At 38.7% G+C, this 23,197-nt stretch overlaps 3 protein-coding genes across 4 annotated transcripts; 2 read left to right on the forward strand and 1 right to left on the reverse strand.

The window, feature by feature from the left end:
* Positions 1–12,394: 12,394 nt before the first annotated feature.
* Positions 12,395–14,856, forward strand: LOC104897749 (uncharacterized). Its single transcript, XM_010684698.1, has 5 exons — positions 12,395–13,081; positions 13,190–13,263; positions 13,312–13,555; positions 13,642–13,788; positions 13,870–14,856. The coding sequence occupies exons 1-5, from the start codon at positions 12,395–12,397 to the stop codon at positions 14,854–14,856; spliced, it is 2,139 nt and encodes a 712-aa protein (XP_010683000.1).
* Positions 14,857–15,322: 466 nt separating this feature from the next.
* Positions 15,323–15,742, reverse strand: LOC104897740 (uncharacterized). Its single transcript, XM_010684686.1, has one exon. The coding sequence runs from the start codon at positions 15,740–15,742 to the stop codon at positions 15,323–15,325; it is 420 nt and encodes a 139-aa protein (XP_010682988.1).
* Positions 15,743–17,751: 2,009 nt separating this feature from the next.
* On the forward strand, positions 17,752–23,197 carry LOC104896408 (ras-related protein Rab7). 2 transcript variants are annotated; one of them, XM_010683162.4, is made up of 7 exons: positions 17,783–18,022; positions 18,121–18,147; positions 18,350–18,449; positions 18,553–18,699; positions 20,140–20,220; positions 20,616–20,761; positions 22,751–23,197. In XM_010683162.4, the coding sequence occupies exons 1-7, from the start codon at positions 17,970–17,972 to the stop codon at positions 22,812–22,814; spliced, it is 618 nt and encodes a 205-aa protein (XP_010681464.1). In that variant the 5' UTR covers positions 17,783–17,969; the 3' UTR covers positions 22,815–23,197. The 2 variants fall into 2 exon arrangements, with proteins under 2 accessions (XP_057249130.1, XP_010681464.1); XM_057393147.1 differs by lacking the exon at positions 20,140–20,220 and having other exon boundaries at positions 17,752–18,022.

The following is a 23,197-nucleotide window of genomic DNA, read 5'->3' on the forward strand; positions in this document are numbered from 1 at the left end:
ATGTAAAGGGATTTATCTGGAAAAACATCATCACAAGGTTTGGTATGCCTCAGTCTATTGTCTTTGACATTGGATCGCAGTTTGAGACGCCTAAGCTCAAAGAATGGCTGGCCGATCAGGACATTAAAGCTCACTTTGATGCCGTTGCTCATCCTCGGGCAATTGGGCAAGTAGAAGCCTTTAACAAGATTCTCTCAAACGGTATAAAGAAAAATTCGGACAATGCGAAAGGTCTATGGGTAGAGGAGCTACAGTTAGTTCATTGGTCAATCAGAACCACGCCCAAGAACTCAACTAGGGAGACTCCATTTATGCTTGTCCATAGCTCGGAAGCCGTCCTTCCCATTGAAGTAGAAGAACCCATCGTACGAGTTATTCTATATTCAGAGGAAGCTAACTAGGATGCTCTTCGCACGACCCTGGACTAGGTTCCAGAAGTCTGGGGCAATGCTTTGCTTAGAATGCAGCTATATAAACTCTGAATGGCTCGTGAGTTCAACAATAGGCTGACCAAACGGTCGTTGAAGGTAGGGGACCTTGTCATAAGAAAAATGGAAGCAGTCGGCCATGCCAAAGAAATGGCAATCTCACACCAAACTGGGAAGGGCCTTACAAGATCGTCTAGAAAGTCCAGAGTGGCATCTTCCGTCTGGAGGCAATGGATGGCCATCCTATTCCTCGGACGTGGAACTCAGACACTTTGAAAAAATACTGCATTTGATGTAGTTTGAAAGTGTAATTCCCTGCTAACTAAGTGACATAGCACATTGATGAAAAAGTAGAAATGTATACATGTATCTTAACTCCCAGCCAAGCAAAATTCATATAATACAATTCTACTTCCATACTAACTGTCTCTTTACTTGTTATACCTTGCTATTTAATTAAGGGCACCTACCATTGGCCAACCCGGTGGTCTAGAAAAAATATTCAAAAAAGAACAGCAAAACACAAATACCTTCTATTAGGATATCGGCTAACATGTCAAAATCCATTAAGGATTACACATGACGAAGGCCACAAATTGATAAACTTATAAAGTTAACATCAATCTCCTAAACAAAGGCGGATGGAATTAAGAAACTTTAGTAAAAGGATCTTACATTTCGTTCAAAGGCCACTCATTGTAATAACCACCTCAGTAAAGGAAAAAGTTATTGCAAGCTTTAACAAGGATGGACGGATTGCCACAATCCTAGATTATACTTTGCATAGTATACCACCATCAAGCATGGTTGTTCTCCTTCTTAGAACAAAGAAAATTACTAAAATTTCTTAGTCCAAGAAGGGGGGATACATATTAAATATACTAATGCAAGTAGCAGAACGTCCTTGTACAGAAAAGGCTTGGTGCAACTTTGAGTAAAGTTCTGACGAACAACTTTAGCATTCCAGGCCGAACAATTTTTGAACTTGGTGTTATTATTTTTAAGATTGGAGTTGATCGTCCATAATGGGATTGTCGACATCTTCGGCCAAAATAATTTGGTTATAATTTGGAAAGTCATTTGGATTGAATTATTAAACTATGAGTAAAATGGAAATAAGAATAAGTGAAATAAGAGATTCTCTTATAAAAGTTCAAAGAAGATTACAACCTAGGCTAAAAAAAAAACTACTACGCTAAGTACAAAAGGCTTGCGGCCAAGATCGAAAAGAAAAATAAAAACTAAGAGTTCGGCTCGGGAGGATTATTGGTATCATCTGTTTGAGCCTCTGGATCGGCCTCCTCCTCCTCTCCCTCGTCGTCCAAGGATTCATTGAAGACTGGGAGCTCCTTTCCGGCCATGGTGGCTTTGTGAAGGCTTTCCTAAAACTCTAGACGACATTCATATCTGGGAACGTCGTCGGATTCGGCAAGCATCTCAAAGGCCCTCACTGCCTAAGTCTTGAAGGTGTCTATCACCTTACTCAGTGCCTCCTTGGCCGCCTCAAAAGCCTCAGTGGCCTCCTTCTGCAGCTCGTGATTTTTTTGCCCGGAGGTAGTAATTCTCTCCCTAAAGCTCAATGGCCGTCAGAACGGCCGTGTTCCTTTCATCTTTGAGAGCTAGCTCTTGGACGGCCTTTTCATCCAAAAGCTCGGTAAGGCGGAGGAGGTATCTCTGGTTGGCCGATTCTAGCTCGGCTGAACGCTTCTCCCAAGCCTCCCTCGACTGGCGATGCAGTACCTCCTGCTCGGCTATGGCAAATTGAGCCTTGTCCCCGGCAGTGGTGGCATCCTAACGAGCTGCTTATTTTCTTTACTGAGCAATCTTGCCCAGTACTCCGTTATTATGCTGCGAGCAAAAAGCTGAAAAAAAGAAGATAAAAGCATGTCAGGACGATCACAAAGGTAGGAAAATTTGCTAAGTATAAAAAAGAAGACGGCAGAGGAATGAAGACTATACCTCAGCAGCTAGTTGAGACATGTATCCTACATGCCCAGAGGAAGCCCCTCTCAAGCCTTTCATGTAAGGCTCAGGGAAGCATTTGAATAGCTCCTGTTTGAGCTTCTCAAGATCGGCCGAGGTCATCCTCGCAAAGGCCGTCGAGGAGTCGTCGTCCGATAATACGATAGAACCGTCAGGAGCTACTTCAGCTGCCCCTTTGCCCTTATCTAAAAGAGGAGAGTCGTCAGTATTTCTGACGGGTATAACCACGGTCAGTTTGTTGGACGGACTCATCGGATGCCCGCCAACGCTCAAGGTCCTAACAATATTAGAATAATAAGACTCACCAGAAGATCGAGAGGTCGGTCTATAAGCCTGGGGCATCTGTGATACCAGCCCCGCTACCGGCCAAGAGAAAGTCGATCCGTCCACAGCCGCGTCTGGCTGAGAAGCTTGATTTTTGGTCTCTTCGGCCTTGTCCAAAAGTGCAACCACGTCCGGTTACTTAGAAGTAATGGGGGGTGCCGATGCCACTAGGTCAGAATAAGGAACTATGTCTTTTTCCTCGGTTGAAAGAGGAACTTCCTCGGCTGAGGAAGGAATTTCGACCTTTGGCAAAGAAGGCGGGTCTATTTTCTTCTTCTTGGCCGTGAAGCCTTTGGATTTTTTGGTGGGAGGGGCCCGTTGCGACCGGCCTCTTCTTCGAGGTTGCTTTATCCGCCAACGCCTTAGAATTGGGGCATTTTTCTGAAAATAAAACACAAAGTTAAATACGTAAGCGTCGAGAAAAAAGAAAAGGAAATCGTCCAGAAGAATGGACTCCGATTTAGACGAGGTCCTGTAAAAAAAGGGAGTACGTCCAAAACAATGGCAAGACTCCAATTTGGACGGGATCTTGTCAAAAAGGAAGATCGTCCGATAAAAACGAAAAATGTTTTCGGACGACGTCTCCCCACGGAAGGAAATCGACCATAGGAAATATGGCCGACTTCCTCTTTGAAGCGGGGACCGTTTGGATATTAATGCTCGTCCAGAAATCCAACATATTGATAACTGGACGAGCCTCGTGGGTTAAAGGAGGTCGGCCAATTGTTTCTTGGACGCCTTCCGTTTTAAGGAAAGGTTCATCCTAAAAAAAAAAAGAAGCTTCTACATACCAAGGTGTCCGTCCTCTTTTCAGAGTCGGACTTGTTGTACTCCTTCCATGAATAGCTAGTGAACTTGGACATACTGATGTCTCCTGTCCAAGACTTCTTCATGACAGCTTTTTAGTAGAGTCTACACAAGAAGGGCATAGATTAAAACAGTTATAATCATTGGACGGGGGCATTTACTTGGCAAAAGATGGAAGTATACCTCTATCCTCGGCCTGCCGCAAGCCTGCGGCGACCAAGAAGTTATCATTATAAAATATTTCTTTAAAAGAAATCCAGTTGGACAGACCCTTAAAATAAGAATTGTTGGGAGTAGAATACTCCGACATTTTGATGTATTCCATCATCTCCTCAGCCGAATCGTCCTCCAGCTCTAAGTAGGACGTTGTTCGTCCAGTATTAGTCGTCGCCCGGCTAAAATATTGACACCGTCTAGCCACGGCTTCGTTAGGAGCTTGGACGAACAGGAATTCTGCCTTCCAGTCATGCATTTTGGACGTCTTGTCCCAAGATGTCAAAAAGCCCTTACGATTGCATACGCTTAACCAGGCTCCGTCCACGATTTTAGGAACCTTAGATACATAATGTATCTGGGAGAAGGCAGCCAAGGAAGGGGCGACGCCTTTCAGCTTGCAAACGGCCAGGAAGGTCAAAATGTTTTGCCAGGAATTGGGGGCAAGTTGGATGTGGCCGATGCTGTAATACTGAAGAAGCCGGCTTATATATGGATGCAAGGGAAATCGTAATCCTGCATCCACAGCCAGCCGATAGACGGTGAAATGGCAAGGAGGAGCACTGAGTATAGTGTCCTCTCGGCCAGGAAGAACAAAGCGGTATCCTGGCATCGGCATGGCCGACGAAACGTGTTTGAGGTTTGCCTACTCGTCCAAGCCAACTATTATCGGCCAGGATGAACTTAGGGTCTGACAAAGGACCTAGGCGACATCTGATTTCGGAAGATGTAGTGGACGGCTCCTCCGAGTCATAGGACCGGTTAGAGGAAACCTCCACTTCATTAGCCCCATCCTCCGTCATACCTTGGCCGGACGGACTGGCTTCTGAAGTTCTTTCACCAATTCCCTCCTCCCGGACGATCGCTTTGAACTTTACGCTCCCCGTCAGCAGGAATACGGGTTGTTGATGCCTCCATTTCAAAACTGGAGGCCGACAGATTCACTCCTTGTCTGATACGAGCCGTTTGCTTGATGCGCACCAGATTACCCTGCACAGGTAAAGACTGGGTCGTCTGACTTTTCCGTCCATGTCCATAAAAGTAAAATGCATGACCGTCCAGAATGGGCCTAACTATAGAATATGCCGAAGAAGAAAGGCTCTCTGTTCCAGGGTTAAAGCCAACCCTTAAGCGGCCGGGAATATTCGATGAAGAGGAAGAATCCATTTTTTTCTAAAAAAAAAAGAAAAAAAGAATGTGAAAGAAAAGCGCAAAATAAGAATTAACAGAAGAAAGGGATACCTGTTGAATTACTCGGACGGATCAAGAGAACGAACTAGACGTGACCTTGGACGAAGTGAGGAAACTTAGTAAGACCTTGGATGAAGGCTCTTTCTCTCTCTAAAGTTCAGTAAAACTTTTTGGCAGAGTCTCTCGCTCTCTCTAAAAAAATTCTCTCAGGGATGTGAAAATGATCTCCGAAAGGACAAAGAGTTCTACTTATAGGGAGGTAAAAATGACCTCCCCCTCCGGTAATGTGACCGTTGCATGCCAAAAACCTCTTGAGGGTTGACCTGTTGAGACCGGCTAAATGGCGCCCATTTCATCTTGAAAAAGGATGGGGCAGTTCCCGCTGGTTAAAAGAGAATTCTAACCGTCTTGGTGCCTAAACGGTAAAAATCCTCTTTTAAGGGGAAAATGTTGTGGCATGAAATAACGGCTATAAATGTGACACGTGGCCCCATCACAACCCTACAAGTGGCACTCTTCTGTTGTTGTAAAGTACATGGACCAGAAGCCTGTATGGACTAAAGTACATTTTTCTAAATAAAGAAAGGTGTACTAGCCCTTCTTATGGCCCAATCTGTACTTAGGCCCGGTAAACACAAAGAGTATCTTTCTGTAAAGGGTGATGTGTACTCTCCAATCAGTGACCGCCACGTGTCATAGCATTATTGCTTAGCCAATCAGATGCTCCTAAATTAGGGTGACATCAAGGTACAACAGTCATTTCAGACACTACAAATAGTCCTTGAAATCAGGGGAAAGGTACGTTTTTTCATAGCATAGTACTGTTACTCTGCCATAAATACTCTCGCTCTACTTTCTCTCTCTAAAAGTTCCTTTTCTACTCATAATACCTGACTTAAGCTTCGGAGGAGGAAATACCACCCAAACCTCTAGGGTGGGTCCCTTTTTAAATTTGCAGGTATGAAGGCGGAGCTCAGGTTCAGGATTTGAGTCCTGACATTGTTGCACAAGTCTCTTACTAGTGAACCTACTGTTGGGGATAGTAGTATCATTTGCGAGTCAAGCTCTACGTAACACATCGATGTGCTCATATTCCACATCCAAAAGACATATTAATTTTTTGTCATAGTAGGTAGATTTTTGGTAATAAATTACCCTCAGCAAACATATCTTGTAAAGCTTCTAAGAGTTCTGTGAAGCCTACATCAATCACATTATGTTTCGCTTTTATGTTGAAAAGAGTTAAAACCCCACTCAATTGAGTGTATTTTGTACACCCTGGATAAAGGGGTTTCCCAACAGCTTTAGATAAACTGTCAAACACTCGTGGTTGCTCATTAAAATGGTCATGATCCCCTTCCAACATCTCACCTAATCGATCATCACTTAACTCTTCATCCTCATTATCACTATTATCTCCATTGTCATTTTCATCACCTACTACATTATCACCTTCAATCCTAGCATGATCTTCAATCACAACTTCATTCTCAACCCCGACATTCGACATATCAATCTCTAATGAGTTACTAGTGCCAACATCAACACTAACCCTATCCTGAGTATATTTTCCCTTCTTACCATGCCATGACCAAATATAATACTCAGCCCTAAATCGATGACGAATAATATGATCCCTTATGGTCCTAATATCAGAAATCATACTCACATTGTAGCAATCAACACATGGACAATAAATCTCAGCCTCGCAAGTAAGTTGTTGATCTTCTACAACACGTTTACAAAACTCATTCACACCTTCTACGAACTCCAACGTATTCCGCTTTCCATACATCCAACTTCGATTGATTTCTAAAAATCCCCACCCACACATACATAAAAAAATATTATCAATTAAAAAATTCACATAAATATAACACAGCAAACTAATATTCAATTCATGCTTCCATTGGGTCCTTATCACTCCAACCTAACCCATCCTTAAACGTCCAATCCCACTAGTGAATGCATGTATCATCTTTGGTTCTTCGTAAAATTCGGTAGCATTTCCCTTCAATTCTCCAAGTACACGATAAAGATAATTGTTTATCTTATATGTACCCGGAGAACAAATTAGGAAAATGACTAACCGTATTTCACTTAGAATCAAAGAATCAACACACATTCACCACCTAAGTGAGATGTGACGTTTAACAACAATCCCAAAACGGGGACTATTCAAGACTTACTCCTAATGAGTAAGTCTTGAACGTGTATCTAGGAAATATGATGTACATAAAAACAATCGCATTCAAGCGATTCCAAGTATTCACCAAATAATAATCGCATTCAAGCGATTTCAAGTTATCACCAAACAACAAGTACCAAACCATTCCTTAGATTTTCATTCCCCTCCCATTGGTGAATCTATCAATATAAAGGCATTGCATATCACTTTAAATGAAGAATTGCAAAAACATCACAAGAACTTAAGCATAAACAATCTCGTATTACATTTTAGGGCATACAAAAACTTAAGCAAAATCATCACAAAAATAGTTTTTAATACTCAAATCTTATAACTAATCATATATATACTTTATACTAAGCATTTTAAACTACAATTTAAGCCAAATTTTTCATTAAAGCACTAATTAAGAAAAATTTACAAAAAACTAACCTAATATGACAAACCCTCGCCGGAAATTCAAAGGAGAAGCGCCGGAGGTGAAGGAGTGGCGCCGGTGAAGGAGTGGCGCCGGTGAAGGAGTGGTGCCGGTGAAGGAAATATGGAGGAGATGCGAGGAGAAACGGACCCAAAACGAAGGAGGAGAAGAGGAAAAGATCGAAAAAACCCTCGCCGAAAAACTCGAGCACCCGGTCGCCGGAAACTCGAGCACCCAGTCATCGGAAACAAACTCGTCGGAAACTACCTTTCGTCAGAGACTGTGAGAGAGTATGTGAGTGTGAGAGAGTGTGAGAGGAGAGAGATACTGTGAGAGGATCGAAAAAATGAAAACCCGCGTGCGTGTTTTGGGAAAATGAGAGCACCCTATATTGCTGCGGTTTCTTGGTAGAACCGCAACAATATATGCTGCTCTAGGCTCAGAAAGTTTTCAAAATATATCCGTTGCAGCAATATTGCTGCGGTATTGGGCGGAAACCGCGCGCAACAATATTGTTATTTTCTATTTTTACTTTTCTTTGTACGTGATATATTGCTGCGTATGGGTGAAACCGCGGCAATATCACCGCATCAATAAGCATTTATTCTACTAGTGCTTGTACCATATTTAAGTTTCATTAAGCTGGTTCATAAAGTGACTTATTGTATTAGGTTGTAACATGTAAATTAACCTTTGTAATACACTTGTTGTATGTTAATTGGTTCTTTAAACATTTTTTTTTTTTGAAAAGAAAACAAAAATAGGAAAAAAAAAAATTCCCACACCCATATTCCCTCTCTTTATCCTCCTCATCTCCCTCTACACTCCCCTTCTCTCTCCTCCACTAACCAAACCACCATCTCCCTCATTATCTCTCCTCTTCGCACCCAAAACTACCACCACCATTTCTCCCTCCTCACACCATGCACCACCTCTTAAACTCTCATTCCTCCCGCCCTTCTCCATCATCACACCACGCACCACTTCTCACTTATCCCTCTTCTATCATCAAACCACTACTGTCTTTGTCTCTACGTCGCTGCTAGTTTCCTTGTCGCCTACTACCTGACCACAATCCGAATCGGGGATGTGGGTGTTCACATGGGTAGGGGAGAGAGTCTTCATAGGGGGGTCAGGATCGGGGAGGGGGTGTTCGTGGGGGTTGGGGAAAGGGTGGGGAGGAGGGGTATCCGCAAGGGTAGGGAATCAGAATCGGGGAGGGGGTGTTTGTAATGGTGGGGGGAAAAGGGAGGGGAGGGGTTGTTTGCTGTAGTGGGGGAAAAGGGTGGAGAGGGGGTGTTCGCAAGGATGGGGAGGGGGTGTTTGCAAGGGTGGAAGAGAGGGTGGAGAGGGGGTATTCGTAAGGAAAGGTGGGTGGGTGTTCACAGTGGTGGGGGGAAAAGGGTGGGGAGGGGGTGTTCACAGTGGTGGGGGAAATGGGTGGGGAGGGGTTTTGGATGGAAAAGAAGTCAATAGTTAACCAACAGGTTACATGTAATTAAATTCGTTTAGAGTTAAAACAGGTGTAAAGTTGATTTAATCAGGAATGACCTAAAACTTGACTTATTTTGGGAAGATCACGCAAAGTCTGGCTTATTTAAAATATCATTTTCCTAATAGTTATAACTTGGGTTAAGGTAAATGTGTATTCTTGAAATTAATCACAATATTATACTCCCTCCGTTTCCTAAAGATCTTCCCACTTTCCGTTTAAGGGTGTTTCCAAAAGATCTTCCCACTTTTGCTTTATTCCTTATTTGGCAAAACAAATTTCCCTATTTACCCTCTCATGTCACTATCATATGGTCCACTATTACATTATTAATTCAATTTTACTCCCTTTCTCTCTCCTACTTTAACCCCTTTTTATTTGTTTATTTATCTTAACTCCTTTCTCTCTCCTACTTTACTCACACCATGCCCCACACAACTTGATTTTCCTTGGTATCTGTAGGAACAGTAAGTGGGAAGATCTTTAGGAAACGGAGGGAATATTCCATACTTTAGATCACCTTTTTATTTTTTTATATATAAAGTATCACTTATTAAAGTGTTATTTTGTTGTGTGGGAACCATTATATTGGCTAAGTTAATTTGATCTTTAGAGCAAATATGCTTAACAAAGCAAAATTTCATTTTGTGCTCCAATGGTCTAGCAACTAGCTATGCATTTTGCAAAATTGCTAGCAAGTTCTTTTTTTTTTTGGAGTTGTTCACCATTTACGGTGATCGAAAGATAGGATTATTAGACTTTTTTGTCTCTAAATATATCATCCTACGAAATTTTCCTAATTCTTCTCCTTAAGAGCAAGTTCACCCCTGTCTTGTCTTAATACTTCTTATTTATTACACATGCCACATCAGATTTTTTTTACATTAATTTTTATCTAATCCCTTTGGCAATTAACGACTAGTTGTTAGCTAATTGTATTAGTTGATACTGATTATATAAGCTGGTTTGACTAGCTAATTATATTAGTTGTTTGTATAAAGGTATTCGCTAAGTAGTTGATTGCTACATAATTGTATAAAGTGACCAATAAGGACATGTAGATGTACATAATCCATTGTTGTACTGTGTATAGTTTATTAATGGAATTTTTAAAAGTTTAGGACATGAAAATAAAATAGCTCACTCATTTCCAAAGGCCAAACCTATAATGTCAGAAAGCTCTCCTTCGCCCCAACTTTTTCAAAACGAGCTTTCTGGCCCTATTACCTAATTAAAATCTTTCTTTACCACAGACTCAAATTAGAGGATTAACTATTCAAATCCTCTAATTCTAATATAAGATCAAACATATAATTTTACCGCAAACCTCTCTTTACCAAACATGACCCTAATTTGTATTCCTTAAGACCCTTTCATACTCACCCATTATTGCAACTTCACCCCTAAGACTCATCTAAGACTTCTAAAAACATGTGCTACATAATTAGTTTATTTAGCTCATATTAGTTTATACCTCATATATTGTATTAGTTTTTTCGATGTCTATTATAAATCATTTCTATCTATAGCCCGAAAAAATTATCAAAAATAAAACTAAAATATTATGAAACCTAACTAAGCAAAAAATAGTTTAACTAAACCATTAAAAAAAATTGGTTAAAGATTAAGTTAGCTAAGAAAAATAATGCAATATCTTTAACCAAAGGAAAAATTGTCAGAAACAACCTTATAAAAGTCACATTTTGTGAAAAACAACCTTATAAATTTTTTCTTGTGAGAAACAACCTTTAAACCTTATTTTTTTGTTAGATGAAACCTCAGGGATTTTTTCAGGTGTTGACCACTAATTTCCGGTGTTGACTTCTTATTATTGCTAATTGCACTCTATTTTATTTAACTAGCACCCACACTCTTCTACCCATTTTCCTCCAACTAACACCTAAATTACGCCACTCTCAAAATTAAACCCTCTCATCTTACTCTCTTCTCTTGCAAACCAATTGAATGCACTGCAAACTCATTGAATTAACTTGCAGGTAATGATTACTCTCTCTTCAAATTATGCTTTTTATCTCTTTTTTACTGTTGAACTAATTTTCACATTTTTTTTGTTTCTCTGTAATCTGTATCAATGGGTGGTAAAGGAAAAGCAAAGAAAGCATCTTTGAGAAGTAAAAGGGAGAAGAAGGTCGAAATTATCTACAAATCAAGGTATAATTTCATTCCCCTTAATTAATTTTTAAAATTCAGATGCTTATTGGTAAGCTAGGGTTTATGGTATTAAACAATGGTAATGTGATGAATGTTGATTTATGTATGAATGGCTGCTATACATTTTGATTGTTAATTCTTGGAAAAATTAGAGCCCTAATTTTTGCATAAGTTTGTTAATTTTACAAAAATTTGTTTATTTTGCCAAAATTCATGTGCTTCTTAAACAAGAGTGTTTGGAAAAATGTTGATGATTGTAAGTTTGTTATTGTGCTGGTGCTGTGAATTCAGGTTTAACGGTAGGGATACTGTGATTGAACCTTGGTTTAGGGTGATGGAGCCTGTTAATATCAGGGTGTTTTATGGGGGTGAGTTTGTCACTAGTAAGAAGAAGACTATTTACCAAAAGAAGAAAAATGTTGATCCATCTAAATTTGGGGTTGCATTGAGAGTGAATGTTGAAGAGGTTTGCTATTTTAAGTTTGTGTATTGGATAAAATCTGATTTGGTTTTTAATGAAGTGGGGGAAATATGGTACAAGAAGAAGGGTTGCAGTATGTATAATGGTAGGGCAAGAATTGAGAGTGATAAGGACATTCCCAACTTTTTGCAAACACCTGAAATTGATTGTTATTACCATCTATACATTGTGCATCCAGAGGAAAAAGAAGAGTCAGTGAATAAGCATGCATATGGAGATGGAGTTACTTTTTACAGTGATAGTGAAACTACATTAGGTAGTACTTCAATGTGTGAATATGCATGGATAAACAATGAAGATGGGGGCCAGCCACATGACAACTCAGTAGATTCTTTGGTTGATAAAAACCCTAGATCTCAGAAAAGTGAGATTGGGCAACACCTCAATCAATCTCTCACAGTAAATACAACACCTTAGCTTCTCCACACCAACCTTTTTCACTCCCACCTCAGTCACTCTTTCTAAATAAGGTCTCAGATATCCCTTCCACAAAAGCACCATTTTCTCCACCAAAACTCCAAAACCACCACAAATCAGATTCCTTCCACCACCACAAAGACAAAAGCTACCAATTAAATCAATACAAAAAAAGCAGTGCACTGGTGTATCTGAGAACCTAACTGAAAGAGGTGAAGTTGAAGATCAAGAATAGGAGGATCTAGAGAATGAAGATCGGAGTGACTCTGAATGAAGTACAATGTGTTCGAGTGAGGGTGATTTTGAAGATCATGAAGATGATGACCTATTCAATGAGTATGTTGATGAGGATATTGCAAAGAGAGTAACAAGGAGTTTAGGTGGATTGCATACAGCTCATGACCAAGAAAGAGGTGATGTGGCAGAAGAGACTGATTATATAGCTAATGAGGATGAGCTGATAGATATTGATGGTGATGATGGTAGTGTTTTAGGGTCAGATGATGAGGTGCCAAATTACCCTGAGTTCACTCCAGATGTGGATTTCAAGGGCAAGGTAGAATTGACCAAGGGCTTGAAGTTTCCATCAAATGAGATATTTAGGAAAGCTTTGAGACATCATGCAATAGAGAATGGTTACGATTATTACTATTTGCACAACAACTCTAGGGTTTTTGCATATTGTGCAAAGAGATGTAAGTGTCCTTGGGAAAGAGCAAGGATATTAAAGTGCAAATGCAATGACAATAGGAAGTGTAGATTTAGGATTCATTGTAAGAAATTGAAAAATGAGGAGACTAGGCAAATAAAAAGCCTCAGGTTGACTCACATTTGTGGCTGGCAGAGTGTGAATTCCAAGCTCACATCACAGTACCTAGCTGAAAGGTACTTGGAAGACTTTAGAGATGACCCATCTTGGAAGTTGGCAACATTCATAAAGAGAGCAAGGAGAGAGTGTAAGTGTGAGGTGACTTATTATAAGGCATATTTTGCAAAATAGAGAGCAATTAAGATGATTTTTTGGGGATACAAAATTGGAATATGAAAGATTCTGGGACTATGCAGTCGCTATTAGGAATTACAACCAGGGAGCACAACTGTGGTTAAGGTGGATGGTGTACAGAACCTTAGGCCACAGTTTCAGAGATTGTATATTTGCTTGAAGGCTTGAAAGGAAGGTTTCATAACTGGGTGTAGGCCACTATTAGGTGTGGATGGAGCTAACTTGAAGGGGCCCCGCCCTGGCATCCTATTGACTGCTGTCGGGAAATGCGAGAATAATAACATATTTCCCGTAGCATGGGCTATAGTTGAGATAGAAAATGCAGAAACATGGGGGTGGTTCTTGGAGTTGCTAAGGAATGACATAGCCTCAGTTGCAGATTTAGTGACATGGGTCCATGAAAAAGATGAATTAACGTACATGTTAGACAGACAGAAGGTCATACACTAACACCTTTCCTTGTGAATTAGTGTTCTTCAATTTTATGAATGCTAACTTGTGCTCTTTTTGTAACTGAACAATAGGGTTTGTTGGATGCATTCAACACCGTCATGCCTAATGTGGAAACAAGATATTGTTGCAGACACATTTGGAGCAATTTCAAGAGCAATTACCCAGGAGTTATTTACAAGGATACTTTTGGAAGGCCGCAAGATCGCCAACTAAGGTATGTAAATCACCATTTTGATTGCCTACTTGTTTCTCATTTAGTGTCCTTATAATTGCTACTTAAACAAATATGAAAACCACAGGAGCATTTGAAGATTCACATGGAAAAAATCAAGGTAATCAATGTTGAGGCCTTCGACTACTTACAAGCAATCCCAGTTGAACATTGGTCCAGACATGATTTTAGTAATGCTTCTAAGTCTGGAATGTTGCTCAACAATTGTTGTGATAGCTTCAACAATGTTCTGAGGGAGGCAAGAACCAAGCCTATTTTACAGTTGATGGAATGGATTAGAAGGTATGTCATGGCTAGGTTCTGGTCCAAGAAGGAGGGGTTGAAGCACTTTAGTGGACTGATCATGCCTTCAGTTGTGAAAATAGTGCAAAGAGGATTGGAAGAATTAACCAACATGAGAGTCAATCAAGCTGATTTGTATGAATTTGAAGTAGATCATAATGAAGATACTTGGGTGGTAAACCTGGAGAAAAAGGAATGCAGTTGCTATAGGTGGACATTGATGGGCATATCATGCTGGCATGCTTTGGCATGCATGGAAAAGAGAAGGCTACAATATCAAGACTTCATACATGAAGCTTACCATGTTCATACTTATTCCAAAACATACAACCCTTCTTTTAGGGCAATGCCAGGGCAGAATCAATGGCCTGAAACTCCTTACCCTAAACCACTGCCACCACAACACAAAAAGCTTCCCGGGAGGCCATCCAAACACAAAAGGATAAAAGAGGTTGGTGAGGATGGAGAAGCAAGGAATGTGGAAAGGGCTAAGAAGCAAAATCATTGTAGTAGATGTGGTGGACTAGGGCATTATGCAGTGAAGTATAGAAACTCGGCAGTGGACAAATCTGCAGACCCTAAGAGAAAAGGTGGAAGGCCAAAATCCAGAACAACAGCTACTAGTGGTGGTGGTGTGAATGAGGTGTCTGCTGCAGCTTTTGATGGTGGTGCAAGGACTAATGACATTGGTACATCAAGTCAAGGTGCAAATAACAAAAAAGGGGAACAAAAAATAAGCAACAACAAAGAAGAAAGGCAAGAGAAGGAATGAGCAAAATTGTCAAGAAGTGAATGCATCTCAACAATCATTTTCTTGCTCTGCCCCTATGAACGCTTCACAATCTTAGTTTATTGTTCTTTATTGTACAAGAATGAAGTTGGCAACTCATTTTTAGGATTTGGGGGATTTGTAATCTAACAATTGTCATAAGCGTTTTTTTGCCTAAATAATTAGTGTGCCGATGTTGGTCAATGTTGGTTATTGGAAGCTTTTCTTTTTGCTAATTTTTTTTTTCTAATCTAACAATTGTGGTTTATTGTTGGTTTTCGGAAGTTATGCTAATGTAACCTTGAATATTTGATTGAAAATTAATGTTGATGACAGATTTACATATTGATGGATATAACATACAACACCCTATTCCCAAAACAAACTAATTTTGCATCATATTTAGCTACATAATTTTGGATACTACATGCTACAACCAATTCCCAAACAAACTAATTTTGCACCATATCTATGCCCATAATTTCACAGATATGAAACTGACAATTATAGACAAAAAGACACAAATCAAGATCATTTTGCATCCTACTACACTTTCACTCCTAGCAAACGCTTCTTTATTCTCCATTATTGGCTTCTTCCTCGGCTTCTCCAACTCTTTACTCAGCCTATTCTTTTCATGCTCTATACAAACCAACCTTGACTTCGTGATGTGGTTATCAGTGGCAAGCCTATGCTTCTCTGCAACAAGAACATTAATCACATCTATTTGCCAATCAATAAATCCCTCATCCACCCACTTAAAGGTATTGCACCCCCTTTGCCCAGTTTCATGATTGTAAAACTTGCAAGCTCTAAACTTTCTCCCTAATTTCTCATGGGTCCAAGATATCCTTGTTGTTACTGCAAATCTACAACCACATTTCATCATAATTCTGAAATGAAGAAAAAATGAGGCTAAGAGAATGAAAAAAAAACACAAGAAGGAAGTAAAGTTTTCAACTAATATGGCACAAGACTAATTAAAATGAAGAAGAAGAATCCTAATTTACCTAATTGGAAATTGTTTTGCTATGAGGGATTTTTTTTTGAAGAAATTATATCTACTTTGGAGGTGACGAGGGTTTATATAAGGGAGGAAATGGAGGGAAATTATATCTTCTCGTAAAAAAGAGAGGAAAAATGGGCAGATGTGGTTACTGGTTAGCAATAATTAGAAGTCAACACTGGAAAAACTCCCTGAAGTTTCATCTAACAAAAAAAAAAGAAAAGTTTAAAGGTTGTTTCTAAAAAAAAGAATTATAAAATTGTTTTTCACAAAATGTGACTTTTATAAGATTATTTTTGACAATTTTTCCTTAACCAAATACTCCCTCCGTCCCATAATATAGTGCTTGTATTCCTTTTAGGGTGTCCCAAAAAATTGTTCTTGTTTCTCCCCTTTCCAATTATAAAATGGTATGAATTCCCCAGCTTATCCTCATTCAGTATTTTTTTCCCACTTTTGTCCTCGGATTGCCTTGAAAAACTGTACCAATATTTAATACTTTACAAATAAAAAAATGTTAAAAAAACACCTTTTCCAATGCTGTAAACGAGTTTCCATCTCAGTCTCTCTCTAGTTCCCATAATCCCATCTCAGTTTCTTTCACACTCTCCCTCTCTCTCTCTCTCCTCTCATCTCTCCATTTGAAACCCTAAAAATTATGCTTTGCTTCATTTTCTGGTTAGATTTTGAGTTTCATGAACAAAAATTAACTACACTTCTCAATTTCATCTTCAATTCATTGTTCAGTTTGATCGATTTACCTTTGTTTTCTCTCTCTTCCAAAAAATCCAAGATCTATGGTTATATAAACATGAATCTGTGGTGATTTACCTTCAAATCATTTTAGTAGCAACATCTCTTTCAATTGAAGGATATGAGTTTCGGTTTCTCTCACTCTTATGGGGATGATTTTCCATCCTCTACTTACAGTTGTTCGGATTATCCAAACTGTGAAAGCGGTGCTGATTGTGATGGAAACCACACATATAGCCCCCGATCTGAATCTACTGAAGTTCTTGACAAATTTTTCGATGAAGAATCGCCATCTGAAACCCTAATTATCAAAGATCGTCCAGTTGTTTCTGGTGGTGGATCTGAGAGCACTAAAAATGGTGCTGATGGTACTTCCCAAAAAATTGACGCTACTTCTACTGTTGTTGTTAAGGAAGATGCTGCAAAAAAAATGATGTGGAGGATTTTGAATCTAACCCTAATTATCAAAGTCCCTTATCTTTGTATTTCAATTTTCTTTGCATCTAACGCATCTGATGAAATTGTGGTCTGAATCTAGTTGTGATCAATTTTCTATGATGTTGGTTTTCTGTGATCAATTTTCTATGATGTTGGTTTTTTTTTTTTAATTAGAGATCAGTAGATTAGTGGCAATCTGTGTGCCACTAATCTTTGTAATGTCATTGGATTAAAAAAAAAAAGAACTCATTCTCATTGGTCAGTTTCTATATGTGAAGATTAGGTATTTACCTTTTTCAATTCAGTAAAGATGTGCGGTTCAGATTTTCAGATGTTACAAATGCTTTGATGTTTTCAATAAAACCTTACAAATTCCTAACTCATCATCCGTGCCAAATAATCAGTCATTGATTGTGTTCCTTATTTTATTCCCTCCTCCTTAATTCCCGTGAAAAAAAAGAAACAAGCACTATATTATGGGACGGAGGGAGTATCATTTTATCTAACTATTAAAGTTGTTCTTAATTTCTGACTTCCATCAAGGTCGGCAAGCACACCCCAACATTTAAAAATTGGAAACAAACTAAAAGTTAAAAACATCATAGCGATGGACGATGGTGTGTGAGCACTACGACCATGATCCAAGAAAATGGCAGGTAGGAAATAAATAATATTGAAAAAGAGAAGAAACTAAATAAAGAAAGCACATGAGAATGACCTCACGCACCTTCGCTGACCTGTCGTTTAATGTGGGTGGGCTTCATTTGTCGGCTCAGATCGAAATTGGCGCCCCTTTCTCTCTCCTCTCTAAACTTGAATATAATTCCAAATAATCCCCAAAATATTATAAATAATCAAAAAAAAAAATCACAGAAAAATAAATTTCTTCATAATTCTCGAATAAAATTCATCATCTTCAATGTCAACTCGTCGACGTACTTTGCTCAAAGTTATCGTTCTCGGCGACAGTGGGTAATTTTTCTACATTTTGAACTTCAATTGTCATTTTGTAATTTCTAGGGTTTTTTTTTGGTTCCGATTTTCAATTGGTTTATATGAATTGATTGCAGAGTCGGGAAGACGTCGTTGATGAATCAGTATCCTTTTTTCTGTATATTATGTGATTCTTTTGCTTGTGCTAATTTTCATGAATTGTATGATATATTGGTCAACTTGTTCTTAATTGTGAAAGATGTAGTTTTAACTGATTTTTGGTGAATTGTGCATGTTTTTTGTGGTTTGTTTTGGTTTCTAAAGAATAGTGAAAGTTGTTATTGTGGATTTTTAACAACTAATTAGATATGTACATAAGAAGTTTAGTCAACAATATAAGGCAACTATTGGAGCTGATTTTGTGACTAAGGAGCTTCAAATTGATGACAAACTTGTAACACTACAAGTGGGTTTTCTTCTTATATGATGCTTTATAACAACGGAAATTCGGTTTGATTGTTTCTTTTAATTACTCCCATAGTAAGAAGATCTCTATGCTTTATTGTTAGATTTGGGACACAGCTGGGCAGGAGCGGTTCCAGAGCCTTGGTGTTGCGTTTTATAGAGGGGCGGATTGTTGTGTTCTTGTGTATGATGTTAATGTGATGAAATCTTTTGATACCCTTGATAATTGGCATGACGAGTTCCTCAAACAGGTTAGGGATGCTCCCTTATTACTAAGTTGTATTTAATATACTTTCACGGATTTTGGAATTATTTATTGTTTGATCACTAGGATCACAGATATGCTTACTGTCGTAGTTGTAGTGCCATGAGTTTTAGGCATAATGCTAGACTGTGATTCTCCTTGTCCTACTTCAGTCATTTTGTCTTGTATGTTATTGTGTCCTGATAGAAGACATTTGTCTTGGTTAGTCAATTTGTCTTGTATGCTCTTCTCATCGGCTTGGGACAAGTACTTGACTTGAAAGGAACAAAACAAGAGGTATGAGACACTTTTTAATATGGTAAAGATCCCAAGTGGAGAGACATTCATGATCCATAGGATAAGAGCTCCACAAGGCACTAGGTAACTCTTGACAGAAGTACAAGAAAGTTTACGCTTTTAAACAAGCCTTACAAACCCTGTTCCTCTTCTATTTCCGCTCGTATCTTAATGGAAAAATCCTAAAAAGAGCAATATATAGTTTGCAGGGAAATTAATCCAATTCTTGCGCAACTCTCTTGTAGAAAGTGACTCCATATCCTGAAAAGTACTTTGGTTGGTAGTCACTGGCAAGAATATATGTAACTATAACCCAATAGTCGTGGAAAATGAATGGTTGTGGGTTTTCCCTTATGTAGCATTGTAGCCTCCTTTTTCCTGATAAATTTGATATTATACATCCCAGCTGCCTCTCCCAGTTTCCTGCTCTTGGTTTGAGAATGCTATTCTTTCTCCAAATGTAGTTTCATTTTTCTTCTCTTTTTAGTTGATTATGTGGACATGCTCATATTTTAAAGTTCTTAGTTTCATATACAATTGATGCACTCCTAGAGCCAAAAGCAAGGCACTTTCTCACCAATTCATTTTTGGTTCTTAGAATTGGAAAATTAGAATTTGAAAGGATATGACCGATGTAATATTACCTCCTCAAGTAAGAGAAGTGGATGAATGGTACATAAAAAAAAAAAAGCAATGAAAAACAGTGTCACACAATTCGTGAGCATCGCAGCGTATGCGTGATGGATTCAGAAATGGAATTCGCTACCCTTAGGTGAATATGTCTAGGTGCTTGCTTCCATAGTGTTATGTTTTCCCTTCCCTGTCAAACCTATTCTTAATCCTTTGTAAGTAGGAATAGATTGCATGTCTTGATTGTGCTAAGTGTAAAATCATATCATATTTCAAAGAAAGTTGTCAATTGAGGCACTGAAAAGTGTCTGGAGCACTAGCATGTGTCACTGTCAGTAAGTCATAGTGTGTCATTTGGAAATACATAATTTCTGATTGTGTTTCTCTCTGTGTTCATAGCATAATTTGTTTATTCTTTTGATGAAACCTTTTGCAAATACAGTTTTGTGTGTGTGCTTTCGAACCTTGAGTTGCTGAATGCTATAACAGTAATTTCTCATATAATAGGCGTATTTTGTAGGCAAATCCGCCCGATACCAAGGCATTCCCATTCATATTACTGGGAAACAAGATTGACATAGATGGTGGAAACAGTAGAGTGGTAAGCATTGTCATTAATTGTCAGACTAAGGCACCGTTTGGTTGGATTGAAAACATTCTCCAAGGAAGACACAGTTGTGGATCAATTTTCTTTTGTTTGGTTCCTTATATGAAATGTTAGAGATAAAAGGAAGAATTGTATTGAAAGGGGTGGGGTTGGATGCGAGGAAGGAAGGAGGAAAGTGAAGAACAGTGAGAATTGAGAAATATTTGGCATCCCTTCCTTTAAAAAGGAAATTGTTTTCCACCCTTGGGGGAACTAGTTTCCACCCTTTACAAACCAGACAAAGGAAAATGGCAAAATTACTTTTTGGGGAAAATGTTTTTCGTCCAATCAAACACTCTCTAAATGTAAAACTGTTTGTGTTCTATGTATCTCTAACTGATGTATTACAGGTCTCTGAGAAAAAAGCAAGGGATTGGTGTGCTTCAAGGGGCAATATACCTTATTTTGAAACTTCAGCAAAAGAGGATATCAATGTTGATGGTGCTTTCCTATGTATTGCCAAAGCTGCATTAGCGAATGAGCGTGAGCAAGACATGTAAGTTATTTTACAACTGGTTGCAGTAACAAAAAGTTAATATCTTATTTCTGCAGTCACTGTCATTAGAATCTCCAGTTTGTTTCACAATTCTTTTGTCCTTCGGGGAGGGGTTAATGGCATGATTCGTATTGTTGTGCTAGTGGTTAGATGTGCTTCTGTACTGAAAAATGATTTCTGTTGTCAATACCCCAAGTATGTAAATGTTCAGCCCCTGCGTTTAGCCATGCTGGAAGAATTTTACTTTTAAAAAAACCCAAAAACGGATGTGGAAGGCGCCATGCTGGTTACGGTAAAGATTCACACTGTTATAACAATCTAAAATGGCTTCTCTAAGAGCTCTGATTTGGCCCCATGCACCAACTTCTGACCAAGAAAACATCATAAAGAATAGAGTTTTTGTTTGAAGAATCTGCTGAACATTCACATATTAGTCCCTTTACTTAATTTGTCTTCTCTCACAATGGATGAGACCTTGGACATCTTGTGAGAGCTCCATTTATGACCCTGCCTAAGTCACACTAATAGTGTGTTTGCGTGAGGTAGTTTGGAGGGAAAAGGAGGGGGGAGAGCTATCCCCCCCTAATTAGATATGAGAAAAGGAATATGTATAGGGAATTGAAAGGATTCTTTTTCCCTCTCCTTCTAATAAACCAGATCAATCCACTATTGAAAAGATTTGGATAGAGAATGAAAGCTCGATCTTGTCCTCCCCACTCTTCAATTGTCTTTCTCTTCCCAGTATTATCTTTCCATTCACATATGCTAACCAAACACACTCTAAAATCTCAAATATTATTGGTGCAATGAGAAGGGGAGAGCTGCTAAAGAATATGAAGGGTTGGGAGGGGGGGGGGGGGGGGGAGAATGTGAAGCATTGACCTCTCAACCATAGATTTGGAAGGCTAGTCGTATGACCTGGAATAGTCCAACTATTCTCTTCATGTGAAGGATTCAGCTGGTTAAAAGCAAAGAGGGGCTATGGGGGATTGTATCGACATTTGTTGTATAGGATCTAGTTTTTACTATAATATCCTTGAGTTCAACATTAGGGATCTGGTTGATACTTGTGCAATTTTATCTTTTACTTTTTGTGAAGACTAAAATGTCTCGTGACTCATTACTCGCATGATAATGCACTACACCATGGAATAAAGGTTTTCGGAAGACAGCATGAAATATTGGAATTCTTTGTTTAGGATGATAAATCATGGATATTCAAAAGCTTCCTTTTCCAAACTTGATGTTTTCATTTGTGTATATATAGAATGTTATACACTGTTGCCCTTCTGCTTCGACTAAGGATACTTCATACCTTCTCTGTTGACAAATACGTGGATTGGTTATATTGTTGAGATATTGAGGTCAAACTTTGCTGCATTTTTTAAATAGGAGTATGCTGGTAAATGCTTCACAATTAATTTTATCTTAATACAAGTGTTACAATGATCTTTTTTCTTATTGGAATTTTTGAATCAAGATATTTAAGAATATTCAATGTTAAAGATTATAAGAGAAAAAGCAGAAACAGTGCTTGTAAACAGATGGAGCATGTGCTGTGTTCGCCCAAGTTTCTGCACAATAAATAAGATAGTTTTGTGAAGCAAGGGGAAAAGGTCTCGACTTGAAAATTGAGGCTTTCTAAAAAGAACACTAAGAAGCTATTAGCTTTACTAATGAGTTTTAGCTACTTGTGTATTTCACTTATAGAGAAATGAGCCTTATTGCTTCCACTTTGCATCTGATTAGCATACTTAAGGTAAGTAACAAGCTACTGAGAGCCTCAGAATGGTACACTGACCGAAAGAGGTGAAGTGAGCGTTGAGCATTAACATAAAGAAGACCTAATAACATTTTTATTTGTTTATTTTTTTGATTTTGTAAAAACTACTTTTGCCCTATAGTTATTGAAAATCTTATCCCTGGCCCCGTTTTTCTTATGCTTACATACTTCTGACCCTTGTTCGGTTGTTCCCATATTGTCTGCAGATACTTCCAAGGAATTCCTGAAGCCGTTTCTGAAACTGAGCAGAGAGGTGGCTGTGCATGCTGAGCGGAATGAATGGTTTAATATATTTATCAAGAAGCCATGGCTGGAAAATTCATCATTCTTTATTGTGATCAATAACCTTTGTATTTTCATGGGGTTCTTGTACACTATTTCCTGTCATCTACATGTAAGAGAAATGCTATCCCTTTTGTTGCCGTCTTGGTTAGGTCATCTTTTCCTGGGGCTAATTGCAGTTTTTCTGTGCAATTATTCTTAGCCTTGAGGCCAGTAATTTTGGCAGTAGTATTCAGTTGTGGAGGAAAGTTATCAAAGTTCTTTAGGTTTTCTATTTCTCCTCACCCCCAAGTTTTATTAGGGTTCTGTTGTTGAGTTACATGAAACACAAAGATACGGATTCTAGATATTCATATTATTGTTAGCTTGCA

This window comes from Beta vulgaris, chromosome 1 (genome assembly GCF_026745355.1).
Source record: "Beta vulgaris subsp. vulgaris cultivar EL10 chromosome 1, EL10.2, whole genome shotgun sequence".
NCBI classification, from domain to species: Eukaryota; Viridiplantae; Streptophyta; class Magnoliopsida; order Caryophyllales; family Amaranthaceae; genus Beta; species Beta vulgaris.